Source organism: Chelonoidis abingdonii, chromosome 1 (genome assembly GCF_003597395.2).
Source record: "Chelonoidis abingdonii isolate Lonesome George chromosome 1, CheloAbing_2.0, whole genome shotgun sequence".
NCBI classification, from domain to species: domain Eukaryota; kingdom Metazoa; phylum Chordata; order Testudines; family Testudinidae; genus Chelonoidis; species Chelonoidis abingdonii.
The window spans coordinates 201288707-201311541 of NC_133769.1; the positions used below are offsets into that span (position 1 = coordinate 201288707).

General features: G+C 38.9%; 1 protein-coding gene across 2 annotated transcripts in view; it reads right to left on the reverse strand.

Annotated features, from left to right (window-relative positions):
• Positions 1-202: 202 nt before the first annotated feature.
• PAXBP1 (PAX3 and PAX7 binding protein 1) overlaps positions 203-22835 on the reverse strand; it is a 37039-nt gene continuing 14406 nt past the window's right edge. The window contains exons 8-18 of one of the 2 annotated variants that reach the window (XM_032794926.2): positions 16786-16909; positions 13652-13751; positions 13006-13121; positions 10869-11068; positions 9309-9453; positions 9034-9155; positions 8134-8210; positions 7746-7812; positions 3849-3995; positions 3244-3398; positions 203-1642 (exon numbers count right to left, since the gene is read on the reverse strand). In XM_032794926.2, the coding sequence (XP_032650817.1) occupies positions 1525-1642; positions 3244-3398; positions 3849-3995; positions 7746-7812; positions 8134-8210; positions 9034-9155; positions 9309-9453; positions 10869-11068; positions 13006-13121; positions 13652-13751; positions 16786-16909 (1371 nt within the window). In that variant the 3' untranslated portion in view covers positions 203-1524. Of the gene's footprint in view, positions 1643-3243; positions 3399-3848; positions 3996-7745; positions 7813-8133; positions 8211-9033; positions 9156-9308; positions 9454-10868; positions 11069-13005; positions 13122-13651; positions 13752-16785; positions 16910-22835 lie in introns of those variants that run through there. The other variant, XM_032794927.2, reaches the window with a different exon arrangement.

Here is a 22835-nt window from a genome sequence, read left to right on the forward strand (position 1 = left end):
AAGGTGGATTTTGATCCTAATAATGTAATGAGATCTCATCTGAAGACAATATGGCTTTGGAAGGAAGATTTTGAAATATACCAATTCAAGTTTTTCCTTCATTATTTGTTTAAAAAGTTAGTCAACAAGCATGCAGATGTCTTCCTTTACCTCCCTCCCCAGGAATGAACAAAATAAGCTTCACAGGTTTCACTGAGACAGCTCCATGACAGACAAGTTTATTGGAAGGATTCTTAAAAGCAGATACTCTGAATGTGCTCCAACAGCCCAAGTTCAGAAAACTGTTTGGTTTCCAAATGATGTGTGCATGTTACAAATTGTACATTTTTAATATCCTAATTTATACCACATGACATGAGCATAAAATACAATGATTATAATGTTACTCAGTATGCCAATTTATTGCTACAATTCCCAACTAACATAGGGCACACCTGGAAATAGCTTGTCCAAGACAGTGACTGCAAGTTAGTGTTCCTGGGACTCCAAGATGTCACTAGTGTTCTAACAAAAAACAGCTCTTATACCTAAACAGCCATTTTGTTTTGTAAACTAGTCCATTTTTTAAAATGGTCTTACTTGACAGGAAGTGTTAAATTTAAAGTTGTTTGACTATTCACTGTGTGATATTTATATTGACTCAAATATTTGTTTCGTTTGGCTTTTACACCTCTAGAAATACCCATGTTTGAGCGAATATATTTCACATCTAAATCAAAGATGTAAGTTATGCAACAGAACACAAATAATAGATTTAGAGGAGCTGTTCAAAGGATGAGGGTCCAGGATCCATGAGTGAAATGCTGCCCCCTTCAAGATGAGTAATCAAGTGGAGGGGGGGCACACAGCATCACGCAGTGTTGCCATTTAACTTAAACATGTGGTAACTTATGTTTTAAGTCATCAGACTACTGTTTGCATCAAAAACTATGCTAATGATTTTAAAAACAGTCTGAAGAAAGATCCATATTAACTCTGAATAAAAGATGTAAAAGTTAAGCTATTTCAGTCTGAGTGAAGCACAGCGACTTTGTAATGTTAGGTGCTATGTGAAAGTTTCTTTGATTCTCATATTTTGCCAGCCCTTTTGACCAATAATACAGTCAGTTTATTGAAGTAAATTTCAGCAACTGAAACACTTATTTCAACAGCAGACGACCACTATATCCAGTGTGAAAGTAACAGGGTGCTATAAATATAAGCATACTGTATATTACACATTATATATTACACATACTCCAGTTAATCATGGAACAATTAACTGAGTAGATGACTAGTTATGGGGTACAAAATATTTTTGTAAACAATATGTTGAGAGATTTTAAGGGAAGTCTGACTGCTGGAGAGATGGTCTTCCTGGATTCCTTTATTCTTTTTAAAGAAATCAATGCTTATTAAGGATGATGTATGTAACAATGCACTTTGTATTAAAACAAGGATATTTTACAGTTTAAGAAACTTTACATATGTACATAAATTACACATCAGGAATGGTTTTAAAGCTCAAAATGAGTCACCTAAAAGTTATTTCCCTTCAATTAAAACCTTTAACTCTTTCACATTATGTTCATTTGCAACTGTCACAGCATGGTCCAGCGCTCGAATACTTGCTAGAAGCTTTACTGTCTGTTTTATGTGTTCCCTAAATGATGGGAAAAAATAAGTTAATACAACTAGAAATCAAAATCTTGCACAAGTCAAATAGTATTTTAGAAATGTTTCACTGCTTATTCTTTTTTCTCACAGCTTGTGGATTTTATATATATATTTTAAATACGGCTAATTGAAATTAGTGTGTTTCTGGATATGAAAACAAAAATTCTCTTTTGGGGACAGCAATCCTAGAAACAAAGGGAAGACAAGCTGCATATGTATGGCTTATCTGGACAGAGCATAGTCTCAGGATAAATTATTGGGTCACATGCGGTGTTAGAAAGTCAGTCACAGCTCCATTTAACATACACACTGCTTGAACCAAAAAATGTAAAAAATGAGCAGTTTTTGTGCATGCCACAAGAGGAAAAACTGGTTACACATTTGTAATAGATTGACCTGGATTGGGTAGTAATAACAGATTCACAGTAAACAAACTCCTAGCAATCTAGGACATACAAGCCTGGTAGGAAAAATTTTAAAAGTCCCACAAAAGGAACAAGATTCAGACATGAAATTTAACTATCCAAAGAAATTCAAAATCTACCATCAATGGGACTATCAAATTGAACTATGAAGTGCTGTCCAGCACTCAGAGAAACAAACAGATGCAAACATGGGTTATGATGTTTTGTTTCCCTTTTGACACAAGTAATTGATGATTGTTTTTGCTTTGAAATAGAATGTAGTAGAGTAATATTTCCCCAGTTACTATGGGATGGAGGAGCCTAGATGAATAGCTGTGTTGCAAAGAGAAATAAGGACATTTATGTAATTTTGTAAGATGAAGTCAACATAGATCAGTGGCCAATTGCACAACTGTTACCAGGAAAGTTTGGGATTTATTGTATATTTCCATATACTTAATAAAAAGTTATCAGCACATAGCAAAGATGACTAAATTAACTGGAATTAGAATATCAGAAAGAAATCTTTTTGGCTCAATATCCATCTACCCTTTCAGTATTAATCCACAGTTCCAGTGTGAGTTTGCCAGACAAACAGCTAGTATAGAAAGAAAATACCAGTTTATAAACTAAGACGACTATTGAAAGACTCATTTTCTACTAGAATCTCTCTCCTCACCGTCTCCAATTCACCTCTAGTAGTCACATATGGGCATTTAATTCCATTTATGCTTTTAGGTATGGTGATTCTCATGAGCAGGGTTAAACAAAGTTATCTGAGAATGTCCAGGTGTGTTTAAGACAAGAACACAATTTGGATTACAGAAATCTGTATTGCTGACAGTGGCGGGAATTTGCTTGGCAAACAGTTAGCTGCAACATCAGCAAATTTGTAAAGAAACCATCAAAACCAAACAAAATCCCAAAATGCTACTTTTCAAGTAATTTTTTAGAGCAGAACTACACAATGGGAGCAGATTAAACATAACCTTTATACAATACACTAGCCATTCCCAAAAGCCATTGATAACATATTAAGGATCCTATTTAAAACTTAAAAAAAAAAGAGGGGGGGGGGACTCCTCCCAAAGGGGAAAAATATATATGATGGCACGTATGCTTTTGTGTTGTGTATATCAGAAGCATGAGATGCCATTGCATTAAATGATTCAAAATAAATTACCTTGCATTTCTTTTCTCCACATCAGAGCATCCAATACTATTTCTGTAAATTGTATCAGCCAGATGAACAAGGTATCTACACAAATTTTCTAACTGGGAAATAGTCTTGTCCCCTTTTAGGTTAGTGAACCACTGTTTAGGAAAGCAAGCAATTACCTAGAGATGAGGGAAGAAGAAAATGTGTTAACAGCAAAAAGGCAAGAAAGATGACTAATACCTATAGTGTGATACCAGTATTGGCACTGGTAAGGCCTAAAACAATAAGGTTAACATATTAAAGAACAATGTGAGAAATAAGATGCTAGCAACACATACTAATCAATATCTTAAAAACAACAATATTGAGGACAGCAATAAACAGAATTCTAATTTCATATAATGCATCTTCTATTAAAAACAGTTGTGTGCTATGAAAACATAGTAACTGTTTTATTTGTAAAAAGAGATATAGGCAACAACATTGGAAATCTTAAGCTAAACACACGAAACTGAACAGTCTCCCACTAGGGCTCCAAATATACATTTTACTTGACTGAAAATTCAAGGAGTTAAAAAATGTTTTTATGTATAGTATTTTCTAAGTATATTTTGTTCCATTTTACTTACACTTTGAGCTTTTTTAATGCTGTCATCTCCATACTCAGAATTCTGAAAAGCCATAAGGATATATCTATTTAGCAGGCCATCTATCGATAACTCCTGTAGAGTTTTGTTTGAAAGGATTCCATACCACTGGAGAAAGTTTCCTAGCAACTAAAGACACCAGAGACAATGGAAGTGTTGAATATTTGAGGCAAAACATAACTATTGATAAACTTAAAAAAAAAATTTAAGCAGGTAAAAAGACATGTTTAAATGTACTGATCAGGGTGAGATAAAGAAAAACTTCTCAGTCGGTTTCATGACTAAATAGAACCAGTGAGATGTCATTCTTCCCAATGTTATGGCACTGGATTTGTTCAAAAATGATGATTACAGAGCATTCTATGGAAAATATATACAAAGAAACTACAAGAGCAAATCAAGGTTTTTACATCCAAACTTTGTTCTATAAGGTCTATTAAGTGTAGTCTGGTGCAGTGACATCCGAACTTTTCAGCCTGAGGCGGAACAAATGTAAACAAAACAAAAAATACAATCAGTGCTTTGGGGCAGACTCTGCCCTGTTCCTGTTTCCTCTGTACCACCTGCAAACAACTCTGGCACAGGAAAAATCCTATTATCGTACAGACAGCATGGGTAGTGCCTATACTTGACTCCCAACAGCTATTTGTACAGAAGGGATGTTGTACAGGGGAGAGTGGCTAAGTGTTTTATCTCCAACTGGAATATGGACCATAAGGAACCAATGCCAGCTGGTACAAATTAAAGCATCTTGCAGACCAGTGCAGAGGCAGAGAATAAGGGAGCTGTTGGTTCTCAGCTTCAACTTAATCTCCATTCTCCTGTGCTGCAGTCAGTGGCTATGTGGGGTTTAAGAGACTTTTTTGATACGTGCTCCCCTAAGCAAAATCAGAGCTAGTGGAACTCCAGATCCTTTTTTCTGGAGCTTCCATAGTCTAGCAAGAAAGCAGGCACCCTACCCTGCAAAGTGAAAGCAGCAGTTCAGAGCACTCCCAATTCACACAAAAGCTCCAGCTGGGTCTTCAAAGAAAGTAGTGGGAGGCAGTTTGGAAGGATGTGCCTGCTCCTACTTCCTCCCTGGAGCAGCAGGGATGATGCAAAATATTTCATTAAAAAGTTAAAGGGAGCAACATTTTAAATGAAATAAATACCAGTTTTCTTAACAGCATAGCTGTCGAATTGCACTGCTCAGTGTGTGACATTTTACACAGGTTTAATAAGCGATTTTGCATGTTTGCAGACCTGAACATAACCAGACACTTCAGCTTACAGTCGATACAATCTGTCCCAAACAGTGAAAGGGAGGACATGCAGCTGCACTAAATATTATTGCTGTTGCTGTGGGGAGATATGTTGGAGCATTTTTGGGAGCATGGGATGGTTTCAGTGGTAGGTGACTTGGGGCTGTCTGGGTGGAAAGGTCTGCAGGAGTACCTGGGGGAAAGCTGGTACAGATAGCTGTTAGAGCTTGGGATCATTATTAGGCCCCTCACCTTCTCTCTGTTGCCTCAATGTGCTACCACTGCTATGCTCCTTCCCTACTCTGATCCAGCAGGGGTGGCAGTGAGACCTCGCTGCCTGCTCAGCAGGTGCCACAGCAACTCCTCGCAACTTGCTAAGATGTCTCACAGGTTGTAAAGAATAAAGTAACAGGACTGTCAAATGGAAGTGTCATGCAAGATGTGTGACACTTTGCAGTCCTGACCGACGATCTTGACAATGTAAAGCCTCAGAGCCCCTAGACCAGTGTTCTTCAAAGTTCAGGTTGTGATCCAGTACTGGGTCATGGCATATAAGGCACTCTATTGCCTTGCTCAGCACCCAGGGACCCTAGCGGCTCTGGTCAGCACTGCTGACCAGGACATTAGAAGTCCCATCGGCGGTGCTGCCCAGCTAAGGCAGGCTAGTGCCTCTTTGTTCCGACACCATGCTGTGCCCCAGAAGCAGCGAGCAATGGGTCCGGTTTCTAGGCAGGGGGGCCACGAGGCACAATGCACTGCCTCTGCCCCAAGCACCAGCTCCACATTCCCATTGGCCAGGAACCAGCCAATGAGGGAGGAATGGAAGAGGTGCCTGCATGTGAGAGCCACACCTGCTGCTGGCTCTCTTCTGGGGCGCAGCGCAGTCTGCGATGCCAGGACAGGCAGGAAGCCTGCCTCCGCACCCCACTTGCACTGCTGACCGGGAGCTGCCAGAGGTAAGTCCGTGCCCCAATCCCCTGCCCCAGCCATGAGCCCCTCCCCCAAACCAGGAACCCCTTCCTGCACCCCAAACCCCTCATCCCTAGCCCCACCCCAGAGCCTGTACCCCCAGCACAGAGCCCTGATCCCCTTCTGGACTCCAACCCACTGCTCCAGCCCTGAACCCCTCCCAAACCCCTCATCCCCAGATCCGTTGGGTCACAGGCATCAATTTTCTTCAACTGGGTCCCCAGAAAAAAAAAGTTTGAAAACCACTGACCTAGACCACAGGTTGAACACCACTGGTCTCATCGTTTAGCACAGAACTGGAAAGGCCAGGAACTCAATACTAATCCTGCCTCTCGCAGACTTCTATGGCTTAGTCAAGTCACAATTATTCTGTGCCACTTTCCCCATCTGTAAAATGACATTTTCCTACCACATCATAGTGAAGTGAGGGGGTTACTGATGAAAACTGCTTTCAAGATGTGGCTAAATTTACTAAAAAAAAAGCAGCAAGATCATGAACATGTGACCAATTTTGGTCTTCTACAAATCACTTTCATTTTAATGTTTGAGAACTGAGACCCATGCCCAGTTTTTCCTTTAGAACACACACTCACTCAGACCCATGAAAAAAAAGTAAAAAAAGAAAAAAAAGTTTAAAGGTGACAAACTCTACACTTTTAAATTGAAATGTCTGTTGCCAAAATGTTACAAGTATTGTTATGTATATGAACAGATTTTCTAAACATATCTAGAAGTTGGAGAAACAATCCCATTTCTTCCCAATTCAGCCCCTACACCCACCACTGGAAAATCCAAGATCTATACTGTTTGCAGAAATCTGTGGCCTTTAAGACAAACTTAAATCTGTGCATCCACTCCTTTGGTTCATTTGTTGAGTTCACATACTTTATTTCAAATGAAAATGCAAGCAACCATTGTCTCAAATTTCAACAGTCGCTAAGGGGGGGGGGGAAGGGAAGGGGCCCATCTTCTGACTATGCATTTGTGAAGACAGTGTTTTCTTCATCTTCTCTCTATCCTGCTGGCCTCAAGTAGACCAAGACTACAATTATTCTGGAATTCTAGAGCAACCAGTGACTGAAAGCCGATGGGATAAATGAAAGCTGTCACTTGTTTGATGTTTCCTACTTTTTTAAAAGTTAAAAATAAACACAACCAATGTAGCTGTTCTGTCTTTTGTCCCCAACCAAGACCTTTCATTTTCGCTAGCCTGTTTATATTTTGCCCGCACACTTTTAGAGTGTCAGATTTTTTTTTTTGGATCATTTGGACTATCAAGACTTATCTGCTTTGTATGTCAAATAAATCTAATGCATAATTTTAAAATAGTTGTCATTTACAAAGTGATCTGTCCAAGATCTCTCTTCTCTTTGTATAAGAGATGTTTTTAAAAGGGGATGAAATTTTATCAAAAGGTAAATTCCTTTAAACCTTTAAAATTAAAATGTATCTCTTAAAATTACAAATGTTCACTGTATCTGTACTTATCTACCCCACTCAAAGTACTGAATATAGCTGTTTCATTAGTCTACAGAAATAATTTTCTAAATTTTCCCATAACCTCCCTTCCACCATATGCATTTTCAAGTAATTCTCTAAAATATTTAAATGTATTTTAATGGTAGCAGTACCTGGCCTGAGGCCTCATCAGATATTTTTGTTGGCTTACCTTCACTGAGGACCAAAACTGGCGCTGGAAAAACAAATAAGGACCAGAGTTCTTGTTTTCTAAGATGCTGGAAAATAAAAGATTTCTCTAAACTTGTTTAATAAGTAACCATTAAAAATTTCAGTCTGAAGGTTGTGGACTACTCTTATTTTCAAGAATGGAGGGCAGACTATAGTAAAAATTCCAAAGTTTCAAATAATTTTTTCATCATTTTCACCTTACATTCTTACAGTGTGTTATTAAACCTGAAAAAAATCACTATAACCCAAAACTAAGAATCAGCCCAGAGCTATGAAAAAGCCTCAGCTACCAAATGCAAGACAAAAGGCAACTGGTATTGCCAATCAAGGTGTTTATGGCTGTTTTGCACATTTAACAAGCAACTTACTTTTTAGGGTACAATGGCATGAATACATCGTCATCTAGTGTTCTTCTCATTCTAAGTAACAGGGCCTTCAAAAGTGTCTGAAAAAGTTGAGATGAAAATGCTAAAAATGTTTGCAGTCCAGCTTTGTCAGCTAAATTAAAGACCTCTTTAGAAGTTAATAAAGCAAAGTGCTTTAATCCCCAATTCAGCAAAATACATAAACATGCTTAACTTCAAGTATGCGAGTAGTCCTATTGAAGTCAAATATGGGAAATATCTACAATTAACATGTCAGTAAAAACACTAGACTTCAATTTAAAGGGAACATAAGTCAATGTGGCTACTCCTGTGCTTAACTTTAAACAAATTCTTAACAATTTGCAGGATTAGGGTTTTACACAGTCTTAATCTATCAACTCTGCTGGGAGTTCTCTCTCATTATTCTAAGGTTTGCATTCACACTCCGTTAACTCCTATACTGTAAGTATATGGTTATGACACTGCAAAATATCACTAAGTTGTCAAACTTCTTTTATCATATAAGACAAGCAAATGTGGCACTCAATCTAGTGAGGTTCTATCAATACAATATGCTATGAAAACAGAAGCAACAGTGTTTCCAACTGAACCTTAAAGTGAAATTATAGCCCCATAACTAAGTTTGGTACATTTTGAATCACCCTGTTCAAATCCTATTGTACATTTTGTACAGACTCAAATGGCTTAGCTCCCTTCCTTGTTTACTTCCCTCAGCTGCTGTACTGGATCTTTAGTGTTATGGAATTGGGCACTGACACATCCATTAGTTGTAAGACTCTGCTCCTTGCTCCAGTGTGTGTAATGTGTCTCATTATGCTGCATAAATTCTATCACAGATTCCCAAACAAGTGTGACTGAGAAAAAAAAAAAAAAAAAAGTTACCTGTGTGTTTTTGTTTTCTGCGTTTACCACTGAAGGGTATCCATTTACTAGTTTCTGTGTAACTGCTACCATCCTAGATGTCTGTGTTGTAGAAAAAGGGTCCCATATACTTTCAGCAAGTACTAGTAAAAATAATTAAGAATTACTACACAGTTTTCTTTGCAGGTGCTCAAAAAGTAGGGATTAAGACAGTTAAATCATACCAAAGTTGTTTTCTCCTGAAGTTACTATGGTTTAATATTTGTAGAAGTTACAAAATAGCATTTCAGTTATACCTGTTAGTTTAGGGAGAACAACTCTTTCCACAATGGTAGGTAATAACGAAATATCAACATCATCCTTCTCTTGCTCCTGTTCTTCACAGCCATAAAATAGCAACGATTCAAACCACAACATACTCTCAAAATCCTGACTCTTGCCCTATTAAAATTAATTAGGCAGACGTTAATCTCATACGTTTAAACATTGTTTGAGGCCAACAGTAGTTTTAAAGAGCCTGAACAACTTATTTAGCCATCCTAAAACATCAGCATAATACACCTGAAGACCTACGTTTTTTTCTCCTTTTAAAAAGAAAAAAATTGCTTTGGAATTATGTGCCAAGTATCCTAGATATCCTAAAAGTATTAAGCACATTAGCCATTAGACAAAGGGCCAGATTTTTAAGAGGTGTTTAGGCGCCTAATGGGATTTTCAAAGGCACCTAACTCACATGGAATTCAATGCAGACATTTGTCTGCATTTTTATATGGCCCAAAATACCTTAGTTAAGCAAGAAACACTTAGATTCTATTAATTTCTGCAACTGATTCTGCGTGACTGAGGGTAAGCCATTCCGCCTTAATTTCCCCATTAACAAAATGGGGAGGGTATTCACTTACTTCAGAGAGATGTAAAGTATTTTGTTTTCTTATGTTCGCTCCATACAAATCATTGGTTACCACTCTGTACAAAATCCCGGTATGGAACACGCTAGTGATACCACACTAACTACAGAATGCTGAAGAAAAAGGCCTATTTTATATTAAAAAACACATTTATGTATCCATTTTGTAGCCTATGGAACATAAATGGTTAAACCTGGAAGCACCAAAATGTCTCCTGTATCCACACACTACTAGATTTGTGATTCTACTCCACATGGACAGATATTGGGGTACATCTATTAACATTATTTATAACCTCCTATCCCCTTCCTGGTATCAGCCCTGTTTCTATATTCCCACATAAGTGAAATGAATAGCCAAATCATTAAAAATCGTAAGTGGAAAGCCACCTAGCATGTTTTCAACATACTTATATGCTTACCTGGGAAATAAAATAGCTTATTTTATTCAGAAGGTACACTCAACAGTAAACAAGTTCAAAATGTTTTAAGATCTGTTTTCTCTTAAGTGCTTTTGTTCTAGATAAATACTTTGCTTTAAGAAGGCTATTTGGTTACTGGATACCACTGTCATTGCTCCCAAAGGAAAAAGAACTGCAGGTGTTGAACTTAAGTCAGACCTGCTGTGGTAACCACAGGGGACAACAGCCTGATGCCTGGTCTGAGCATGGAAAAATCATAAGATTCCATTAAAAAAAATAAGGTTATTCATTATATTTCAATACCTCTTGGGAGACCTAACTATGGACTAGGACCACACTGTGCTAGATGTGATAGACACAGAACAAAAACAAGGTCCCTGCCCTAAAGAGCTTATACCCTTATAAACTTGAGGCCCAAGACCTGAGAGTGGCATAGTCGAAAAGACCTGGAAGGTAGTTCACCTTGTTTTGAAAAAGTGACACTCTACTGCACAACAGTTCACTTAATTTGAATAACAATATCTTACCTCCAAAGGAGTCCAGGTAAGGAGCTGAAGTCTTACTAAAGGATTAAACAGCTTTGGTAAACAGAGGCCAATATAAGCATCCTTGTAAGAAGAGAAATACTTGGAACGCCAGGCTTCAAACTGTGATTTAATGCAGTCAATTGAGTAGAAACTTTCTAGTACATCTTCAAAAACTTTGCTGGACTCCTTCAAAATGCGATCTAGGGGAAAAAAGTGTAGAGAACTAGGTAACAAACTGATGTTCTACTGTCTGCAAGAGCTCCCATAAGGTAGTTTACTCAAGCAAATTAAAGGAGATTCAGCTTAGAAACTGACAAAAGCAACAAAAAAAATTCAGTTTTCTAGTTTCTGCTCCTCTATTCTTCCCAAACACTGCAACACAAACAGTGCCCGAGTGCTATAAGTGTCTATATGTTTTATATTAAGATCTAGTAAGCTTTTGTAGCACTGCCAGTTTTGTTTCAGTAATAGCCAGAAGTGGGACTGTATCAATAATGATAAATAAGGGTGAAAATGAACAACTATGTGCCACATTCTGTGTGTGATGGGACATCCTTAACACTAGACAGTCAAATGAGGGTTCCAGAAAGCATGGATTTGGACATGTGGATCTTGGAGTGTATTGAACTGTTGATAATGTTAATATACATGTATCACATTTAGTGACCATTATAATTACCAGGAACTTTTGTATCTTTACTGTACTAATAGTTTGCTAGCCTAGCAGTTGTCCAAGTTCCTGCTTTATCCTTTTACTCTCTCTCACCCCTTGTCTTACACTATTACATTCTCTTCATTTTAGTCATTCCTTCTTGCTGCAGCTCTAGTTCTCTTTGTTGCAAACAATTTTTAGAGTTAGAGCATTAAGAATATAAAGGAGAAAAACTTCAAAGGGCCCTTCCTCTAGCTCTTCAGTTCCAAAAGGGAAACCAATGAGACGTGTTACACATTGCAGCACCACATAGCTGTATCTTTTAAACTGGGCTCCCACAACAGTGATACCTAAACTAAGAACCTATTAAGCTGTCCCAGAGATCTTTAATTGCCCTTATGTCCCAGTTATATGTGCACCATTTGTGCATTTTGCAATCCAAAATGAATCTATGGTGTGTGTCATATGAATACACGAAAAGTCTTTAATAGATACTGAGCAGGCATAGTATCTGTTTCTAAATCTCATATATATGCACAAGAAGCCAAGTTAAAACAGCAGTTCAGACACTAAGTTTTTAACTAGATACTTTAGGTTAATATTGTTTTTAATGAAGTTTTACTGTACCTGCAAAAAACCTAAACAGACACTCCACTTTACAAAACTCAAACAGATTACTCTTCTGCACTGATAGCAGTTTTCGTGAAAACACAGGCAATTAAAACAATGGAAATTGTAGGGTTATAGGCTTACAGGGCTTAGTCACTACACAGCCCATTTAGTTACATGTATGCAAGGAAAAAAATATTAAAATTTCAACTTGTGCAACACAGCTCCATAAAAATTATGAATAAGTTTATAGACGCTTAAGTAGAACTTCAGAAAAGACACTGTCCTTCACCTATCAAGGTCCGCAATTTCAGAACTCTAAGGGATAATACAATAGCGTGCCAAAAATCATCCAAAAATAGTTTAGGAAAATAGAGTTCAAGTGTCCCCTATTGAACAACGAATTGCCAAAACCCACACAAATGTAAACATTTAACTCTTTGTCATTAGAGGGAGCATATGTTTCATAATACAAAAGAAACCACTCAGACTTGTAAAGATATAGTGCACTGATGTTGTGCAAAACTATATGGTGGTGTGGGGAAGGAGGCATGTTACCCTTTACTATGCAAGCTTGTTCAGCAAGAAGGGAGGAAGAGCAATTCCTCTATTTTAGCTAGAATATCTCCATAGAATAAATTGAGTTTGTAGATGATTTTAGAACAGGTCTGTTAAACTTGGTTTTAAGAGTCGATATTGTCCCCATCAAGTTCCATATTCTTATTAAATGCTTTTTTAAAAAAACAACTTCAAGTCACTGTTGTGATTCTGTTATCTTGAGATTCTGAGTCTGGAAAAAAATCCATATTGTGTAACATTCTTTTTTTTTTTTTTTTAGGATTTCCATGTTCAGTTAATGAGAGTGGCTTTTCTAACCTCGCTCCATGTTGAAATTAGTAATATCTGTTGAAGTTTCTTCATCATCGCTAGAAAGGCCTTCAAAGTGATCTGCCATCTTCCCAGTTTGTTCTCTTGCTTGCCTACGACGGGCTCTATAAGGCAACAATACGATTACAGTATAAACCAATCATTAAGGTCTTTGTACAAATGAACAACAGTTTGAGCCATGCAGGTCCTGCTCCTGACCCCAGGAGAGCCAAAATAAAGACAGTCTCTCCATCCCTCACCATGGGAGCTAGGGAAAAAGCAGTAAGGACTGCAGCAAGACTGGAGTGGCTTATAGGCATTTTTGGTAACTTTAGCAAGCACCCGCTGATTGGCTGCTTCCACATACTAAGCCTGAGTATTTCTTTGAGAATATCCTTGGTAAGCACATGAGCTGAGGCATGAGGTGCCTGGACAGAGGGATTAGGATGAAAGGAGAACTGTAACTAACCAGATATGTACTTTTGTCATTTAACTGAAATGTTCTCACCATTACTACACAAAGCAAATAGTCTAAGTTGTCCAGGGTGGGGACAGTGCTTTCCTACATGTTATTACATCATGCAGGGACTTCCATGATACTGCATGGAGCCTTTGGGTGCAACCCCAATAGAGTCAGGAAATCTCACTATTGTACCTTCTAGCCTCCCTTTCTGCAGTCCGCCGTTTTACGTGCTCTTGATAGAGTGCTCTGTCTCGTCCAAAAGAATCAAGATTTGGTGCCATCAGTGCTTTACCTGCAAGATTACATTGATTGAAATTAAAACACTCATCTACAGTAACAGGGAAAAATGTGTTGTCCAGCTATATTTTGAAGCAGCTGAAAACAGACAAACCCAAATGTTTGAATCTGTAGCTACTAGAGGTTGAGAGAAGTAGTGATGGAAGTTGGAATCTCCAACTGAAGATACTCCAAATTTATTCAAATACAAATCTGGCTTCATCACACTTCAGTCTTCCCCTCTAATACTGGTGCTCACAAGTTATCAACACTCTGTGGCCTAAAGCAGTAAATATTTAAACTGCTTGATACAACAAAAATGGAAAAACTGTACTGCTGCTATAAATACAACATTCAGCATGGAACATTTTAAAAACACTGAGTGAGAAGAGAAGAGGGGGAGGGAAGAGAAAGGCAGCCCTGTAACAAAGATTCAGTATCTCAGACTCCTATTCATCTAGTCTTTCTCCCTGAAATAAAGTCAAGTTCACTAAGTTACGTGTAGGTTTTGATATACACCTCTACCTCGATAAAACGCGACACGATATAACACAAATTTGGATATAGCGCAGTAAAGCGGTGCTGGGGGGCGCTGTACACTCTGGTGGATTACAGCAAGTTCGATATAACGCAGTTTCACCTATAACATGGTAAGATTTTTTTGGCTCCCAAGGACAGCATTATATCAAGGTAGAGGTGTATATCTGAAACTAGGAAATAAAGCTCAATTTTTTTTCCATTTTCTTTTTAAAAACAATTCAATGATAGATCATTCTAATTAGCTACATTAAATTCTGCTCTTCATCAGTGAAGCCAGTGATAAGCCATTGACTGAAATTAACACGAGAGTCTCCAGCTTGTCTAACCTTTGAGATAAATTCTCACAAAGTATTACTTGATACCAGATCCACCCTCTAGAATATAAACGTCACAGGATTTCAACAATAGCCTCAAACTACACAAAAATAAAGTTATGCATTCTTACCAAACCAGGTTATCAAAGCATTCATCATTTAAGAATGTTAATGATGATTTGTCTTAGTGTTCCTATTTAAGAAAGGGTAAATCCTTTCAGAAAACAAGAGATTTAGAGCAAGCGTTCTTAAACTTCATTTCACTGCAACTCCCTTTTGGCAATAAAAATTACTTCATGAATGCAGAAGGAGGGACAAAGCCCAAGCTCCACTGCCCCGGGGGGGAGGGCCAAAGTGGAAGCACAAGGGCTTCAGCCCCAGGCAAGGGGCCTGTAACTTAAGCCCCGCCACCCAGGACTGGAGTCCTCAGGCTTCAGCCCCAGTGCTGAGGCCCTGGGCCCCGGAAAGTCCAAGCCAGCCCTGGCAACTCCCGTAAGACAGGGTTGCGACCTACTCTGGGGTCCTGACCCCCAGTTTGAGAACAGCTGCTTTAGAGCATGGGTGAAGTTGTAATTTGTTCAATAGGTTACATCTGTCAAGATTATGTTACGGATTGTAACAAGACAGAGTAAAGTAACCATTTGGGGAACATGTTTAAGTCCATTCCAAAGGTAACAACTTTTTGGTATAAGGAGTAAAGTGAGCTGATTGTCAAGTTGATGTGTTTATGCACCTCTGATTGAGAATCCGACTGACACTTGTTACTAGTCTTGGTGGAGAGGAGGACAAGACAAACATTTCAGGAATATATCCATGTATATCTATTTACCAAAATATATTCTCAGGGCTCCCATGCTTCAGATAAGGCTTCCCCTTTATGACAGTATCCAAACTCTTCCCATTCCTCCCCCCCAAAATCACATTCTAATCCAACATGCCCCACTGTAGGCTCCCTAAGTAATTTGCTCAGAGCATACTTGGCATATCACAGGCCTCAAAGCAATGCACCCAGGGTAAATGGGAGAGCCAGCACGAGGCCCATGTTCAACGGAGCACTCAAAAGAGGGTGAGTGATTTTAACTTTAGAGTTAAAAAGGCTTTGTGCACATGCTGAATATTATTTCAAAAGGGACTTGCAGTGGGCATGAGAATGTAGTTTTGTAACGAGGTACAAAATCCATTTTCTATTGTTCTTAAATAGATGGATGGGTAATGGGTATAGATGTGGATACCAGAAAGTGGGGACCAAGGTGAATTTCGATTGCTCAGAGGACATGTTTTCTACATATATTAAAAAAAACCCACCACACAACTGAGGACAAGAACACTTTTTAAATGGAAATCTCCTTAAAAGCAGGAAACCAGATCTACCACTTTCAGGGAAAGTTTTTAAAAGCACCCAAGTGAAATTTTACTTGATATCGTTAGTACGTAGAATAAAATAATCTCAAGGAAATGGTAGATAAAATGAGCATCTGGTTTTTTTGCAGAACTTATTTTACGCATTTAATAGTCATCACCAGAACGGAGATACGGACCAATTTTTTAAAAACTGATTTCCACTTCTGGAGCAGTGGTCTCAAAAGGAGGCTTTCTATTGTGTATCAAGTATTTGTAATATTACAAAGTTAGTATCTGAATACTACAACTTAAATTTGGCTAAGAGAAGAGAGGAACTATCCTCCAGCCTCCTTAGCTCTGAAGTGCTTTCTCTTTTCTTTTTAAGAGTCTGAAACTTACACTGTTGAACCATAACACTTATTGCTAACAGAATAAACTGTACTTTTTTAAAGTCTTCAGATTATTAACATTTAAAAAATCCTGTTTGCACATCAATGGTAGATATATCATGAATTTTGTATCTACATTAATTTAAGTAGGTCAAAAGAGAGCCTGACATAAGGAAAAAGTTTCATTCCAAACATCACTACTCTCAAATATCCTGAATGCTAGGAAAGAGAAAAAAATATATACAGTTAAGACTAGCGGATAGGAGAGATAAAGTCTCAAGAGTAAGAATGATTCAGTATTTAAACAAAACTGATCAGAATACTTTAAAAATCTAAATTTGCTTCTAGTCGTCACAAAAGATAAGTTTTAAGTCAATCATGCTGTACAGTATTTATTTTTAAATTCAATCATACTAAGTAAACAAGGTTGTTTAATGAATAATAAAAACCTTCAAGATGGACTGACTTGAATGGCTTGAAAACTCCGAAGATTCATCTTTAATATCATCTTGTCGTCTTTGGACAAGGCGGGAAGCTCGCTGTTTGTACAGCTGATGCATTGCTGACTCGAGTTCATTAATCAGGGGCACCTGTAAAAATATAACACACTACGTAATATCAAACTCTTCAGGTGCCTAATTGTTTGGGGTACCATACTATTCCAAGATGCAATGTAGGCAGTTTTTAGATACATCAGTTGTTTTCTTTTACCAGCTGATATCTTTGGAGCCAATACATGCATTTGACAGAGTTTATAATGGCTTTCAGTTATAATACAAAAGTTGTACAAGTAGTTTTCACTGACTGAGCAGCAGTGCAAAAAGCCTCAACAGTAAGTTAACGGCTGATTTAAAGAGATGCAGAACTAGAGTATAAATGCCACAAATGTATTCGTGGGATTGTCCTCACTGTATGTATTGTAAACAGTGTTTTGTGCTAATGTTTACAATTAGCAGAACTTATTTTTACAACAGCAGATACTAAATATTGATTCAAAATTAGTTTACTGAGAAAGTACGCTATTGACAATAAGCAGTACAGAAATAAAATACACACCAAACTTACTAAATGAATGCCAATGATTGATATGAGCGCATTTACTATTACTGAATTTTATCATTGAAACATCAGCCACATGCTATTGTGTATGAAAACGGATGCTCCAAATCTGAAAAAATTTACTCAAGAGCATAATTTTCACTTCAATGGTTCTGGTCATGTAAGAAAAACTATTCACTTGTGTAAATCTTCGCAGAACTGGAGTCTAAGTCAGTGATGATCTGCTACTCACTTTTGAATACAACTAATGTATTTCGGTTGTACTTTTACTTCTAAAGTAATTGTATATTATAGCAATTAGAATTTACTGTGTTGAACAGCAGCCTCATAGCTTATGTTGGGCGATACCAGTTCGTGGCACCAAGGACTTAAAACTGGCCATATTTCTATTTAAATACAACAAACAGTAATTCTCAGTTTATTTGGCAAGATACCTCCTGTAATGTATTCATATCTGGCATTAAACACTTATGGTATGGCCTCCTTACCTCTGAGTTATGTCTAGTTCAAAATCTTTCAGCTCTTTAGATCAAGCATTTTACTGCTACCTAAAATCCAATTTTTTTTTTTTTTTTTTTTTTTTTTATAAATAAAGGCTACAGAAAAATGTTTTCTGAACTAATCTGAACTGGAGTCAGAATTTGGAAAACTCCTCCAACAAAGCTTAACACTAAAAGGTACTGTAGCTGAAATGGCCACTGCAGGTACCCAAAGGAACTACAAGTCAGGGTTTCCTTGATAGCAAGGGAAAAAAGAAAAGCGTCAGCTCTTCACATTAGCATTCTTGGACTGAGAACATCAGCAACAACAGGTCAGAACAGCTTCTTGAACTAATTGCAAATGGATACAAAGAAGTTTAAAAATTTTCTAGAGTTAAATAAATTCTGAACTCAGATTTACAAGACTTTTCAAAAACGGATGCAACCAAACAGAAATGTTAACTGAAGGGTGAAGTACATATACTAGCTTTATTGTGGTTTGTGTTCATAAAGAAAATAGCTTCTTCTATAAATTTTAACTGAAGAGTTGAAAGAATGTTTTAAAATGTCCCCAGAGGTTTCCTCCAATCAGTGTCTGAACTTCAAAAGACAAACTAAACTTATGCATGAGTGTTTGAATACATTCAAAACAGATTCCTTCTGGGGGATCAAATAAATTGAGGAGTTAGTACTTTTCACATCCACATTATTGCAGCTGGTGATCAACCCTCAGGGCTCACACTACCTATTACTTACAGTTTTAAATTTCATATGTATTTAATTCTTTAATCCATTAATATCTGTTTTTTTGAGAAAAGAAGGTAACAAATAAAACAGGAAAAAAATCAATCAATGTGCAGAGATTTGTGCACAGTATCTCATTCCATTTGCATCAGTTTTTATTTACAATTATTTCCAAAGTGTGCTTTGGTGATATATCAATACTGTGATTATTCAGATTACAATACAATTTAACTAACTATACAGTTGGACATCCACAAATAGTCTCACCCTCCCACATCTTTTCCATGTCTATACAATAAAAGCAAGGGCCAATATCTTTACCTTCTAAGAGAGCCAAAAACAGTGTTAATTGTGGTGGTAGAATGGCTGAAAGCCATTCCTTGTTTTGTGACCCTCTAACATCTTATAAACTAAGCAGCACGAAGGCAAAAGTCTTGGAATAAGAGGCCACCTAGTTCCTGCAAGAAGTGATTGCACCAAATCAGCAGGTGGCACTCTTCAACCTAACTTAAATCAGTTAAATCCCAATGACAGCATGCATTGTGGGGCACTCTGCTGTGGGAGTTGCCATCACTTGGATGAGATGCAGTCAGGATTCTGATCATCTGTGATCATTCCAGATCTTATAGCACTGCAGGTAATGCAAGAAGTGTTAACTTGAACTGAAGTTTAGCCAGGACAAAGGTATTGTTACATTCTGCCTAAAATTCTCCCTGCGCTTTAAACTAAAATTGTATTAAGGCATGATTCTGCAAACTTTTAGTTGTGTGAGTACTAGTCATGCAAGTAGTTTCAGCAAAATTAATGGAATTATCCATGGAAGATAATGCAGGATTTGGCCCTTAACATTGAAGATCTCCTGGTTAAGTCAATGATCAGAAATTTTAAAAAAGTCCTACAAAAAGTAGAAACTAGGTCAAATTACAAAGGATTAAATATAAACAAATAACACACGTATGTACGAACAAAATTAGAAAGGACAAGGCACAAAACTGAGATTAAACTAGCTAGAGACATAAAGGGTAACAAGAAAACAGTCTACATATACATTAGAAGCAAGAGAATGACCAAGGACACGGTAGACCAATCGGGGGGATGGGAGGGGGGGACATCAGAAAATGTGGAAATGGCAGAAGTGCTAAATGACTTTTTTGTTTCACTTTTCATTGAAAAGGCTATTAGCAATTGGACATCTAACATACTGAATGCTAGGGGAAATGAAGCAGAAGGAGAGGCTAAAATAGGGAACAAGTTAAACATTACTTAGACAAACTAGATGTCTTCAAGACAACAAGGCCTGATTATATACAACTTAGAATGCTCAAGGAGCTGTCTCAGGAGATATCTGAACCGTTAGCGATTATCTTTGAAAAATTATGGAAGACAGGAGAGATTCCAGAGGACTGGAAAAAGTGCCAATCTATAAAAAAGAAATAAGGGCAACCTGGGAATTACAGACCAGTAAGTGTAACTTCAGCACCCGGAAAGATAATGGAGCAAATAATTAAGCAATCAACTTTCAAACATCTAGAAGATAATAAGGTGATAAGTAACAGTCAGCATGGATTTGTCCAGAACAAATTATGTCAAATCAACCTAATAGCCATCTTTGACAAGGTAACAAGCCTGGTGGATAAGGAGGTAGCAGCAGATGTGGTATAGCTTGAATTCAGTAAGGCTTTTGATACAGTCTTGCATGACCTTTTCATAAACAAACTTGGTAAATACAATCTAGATGAAGCTACTATAAGGTGTGTGCATAACCGGTTGGAAAACTGTCAAGAGTAGTTTTCAGTGGTTCACAGCCAAGCTGGAAGGGCATATTGAGTGGGTCCCACGAGGATCAGTTCTGGATCCGGTTCTGATCAATATCTTTATCAATGATTTAGATAACGGCACAGAGAGTACACTTACAAAGTTTGCGAACAATACCAAGCTGGGAAGGGTTGCAAGTGCTCTGGAGTATAGGATTAAAATTCAAAATGATCTGGACAAACTGGAGAAATGGTCTGAAGTAAACAGGATTAAACTCGATAAGTACCAATGTACTCCACTTAGGAAGGAACAATACAAAATGGGAAATTATTGCCTAGGAAGGAGTATAGCAGAAAGGGATCTAGGGGTCATAGTGGATCACAATCCAAATATGAGTCAGTGTAACACTCTTGCAAAAAAAAAAAAAAAAGCGCAAATATAATTCTGGAGTGTATTAGCAGGAGTGCTGTAAGCAAGACATGAGAAATAATTCTCCTGCTTTATTCTGCACTGATAAGGCCTCAGCGGGAGTACTGTGTACAGTTCTGGGTGCTACATTTCAGGAAAGATGTGGACAAACAGGAGGGAGGCCAGAGAAAAGCAACTAAAATTATTAAAGATCTAGAAAACATGACCTATTGGGGAAGATTGAAAAAACTGGGTTTATTTAGTCTGGAGAAGAGAAGATAGAGGGGCCATGATAACAGTTTTCAAGTACATAAAAGATTGTTACTAGGGAAAGAGAAAAATTTTCCTCCTTAACCTCTGAGGATAGGACAAGAAGCAGTGGGCTTAAATTGCAGCAAGGGTGATTTAGGTTGGACATCAGGAAAAAAACTTCCTGTCAGAATGGTTAAGCCAGTGGTTCTCAAACTTCTGTACTGGTGACCCCTTTCACAAAGCAAGCCTCTGAGTGTAACCCCCTAATAAATTAAAAACCAAACACTTTTTTTACATATTTAATATTTATATAAAAATATATAAAAATTTTATATATTTGCCTCCAGCATTTATTAATAAATGCTGGAGGCAAAGCGGAGTTTAGGGTGGAGGCTGACCACTTGTGACCCCCCCCCCCCCCCCGGTAATAACCTCATGACCCGCTTAGGGGTCCTGACCCCTAGTTTGAGAACCCTGGGTTTAAGTGCTGGAATAAACTGCCTCAGGATGCTGTGGAATCTTCACTGAGATTTTTAAGAACAGGTTAGATCAGGGGTCGGCAACCTTTCAGAAACGGTGTGTCGAGTCTTCATGTATTCACTTTAATTCATGGTTTTGCATGCTGGTAATACACTTTAATGTTTTTTAGAAGATGTGTCTCTATAAGTCTATATATTATATAACTAAACTAGTGTTGTATTGTAAAATAAACAAGGTTTTCAAAATGTTTAAGAAGCTTCATTTAAAATGTAATTAAAATGTTGATCTTATGCTGCCGGCCCACTCAGCCCACTGCTGGTCTAGGGTTCTGTTCACCTAGGCTGGCAGAGAGTTGAGTGAGGCCTGCGGCCAGGACCCCGGCCGGCAAGGGTCTATCAGCCAGACCCCAAGACCAGCAGCAGGCTGTGCAGGGCTGGGGGCAGAGGACTGGAGTCAGGGCTGGGTATGTGGGATGGATTATAGGTGTCAGGCAGAGGGGGGGTGGGGATGGGTGGGGGTGCGGTGTCAGGGCTAGGGTTGTGGGAGGGGAAGGGGGATGAAGGAGTCAAGCAGAAGGCTGGTGTCGTATGAGGGGAGGTACAGGGCTCAGGCAATGGTGTGTGAGGGGGTTCAGGGCTCAGGCACGAGGGCTCATGACTGCCCCCTAAGAACTCCCAACCCTGCCTGCTCCTTGTCCCCTGACTTACTCTGTTCCTGGGCCCCCCAGGGACCCCACCCGCATCTAAGCCTCCCTGTTCCTTTCCTCTGACTGAACCCTATCCCCTAACCATGTCCCCGGACTGCCCCAACCCTTACTACACCCCCGTCACCAGCAGATCCCTGGGACCCCTATGCCCCATCCAACCGCTCCCCACCCTGACGGACCCCAGAACTCTGGACCCATACAACCCCCCGCTTCCTGCCTGCGCCACCCCTCTCGCACCTCCTGCCTCCTGACAGGACCCCCAGAATCCCAACTCATACAACCCCGCAGCGTACCCAGCTCCTGTCCCCTGCCACCCCCTCAGAGCACCCCTCACGACCCTCACGCTTCCACTCCCTTGCTGCCCTGCCCCCTAGCCACCCCTGCCCCCCCACCAAACCCTGGGACTCCCATTGCCCCATCCAACCCTCCCCGCTCCCTGACTGACCCCCCAGAAAATTCCCACCTCGGGACCTACTCCCCACCACCCCCCCCCGCCCTGTCCCCGGACTGCCCCCCCCTTTACCCAACCCTTCCAGCCCTGGGCCCTTACCTTGGCTCTGCATGGAGCCTCAAACACGCTGCCCCGTGGGACGCGAAGCCCCAACCCCAGAGCACTGCAGATGGCGGCAGGGC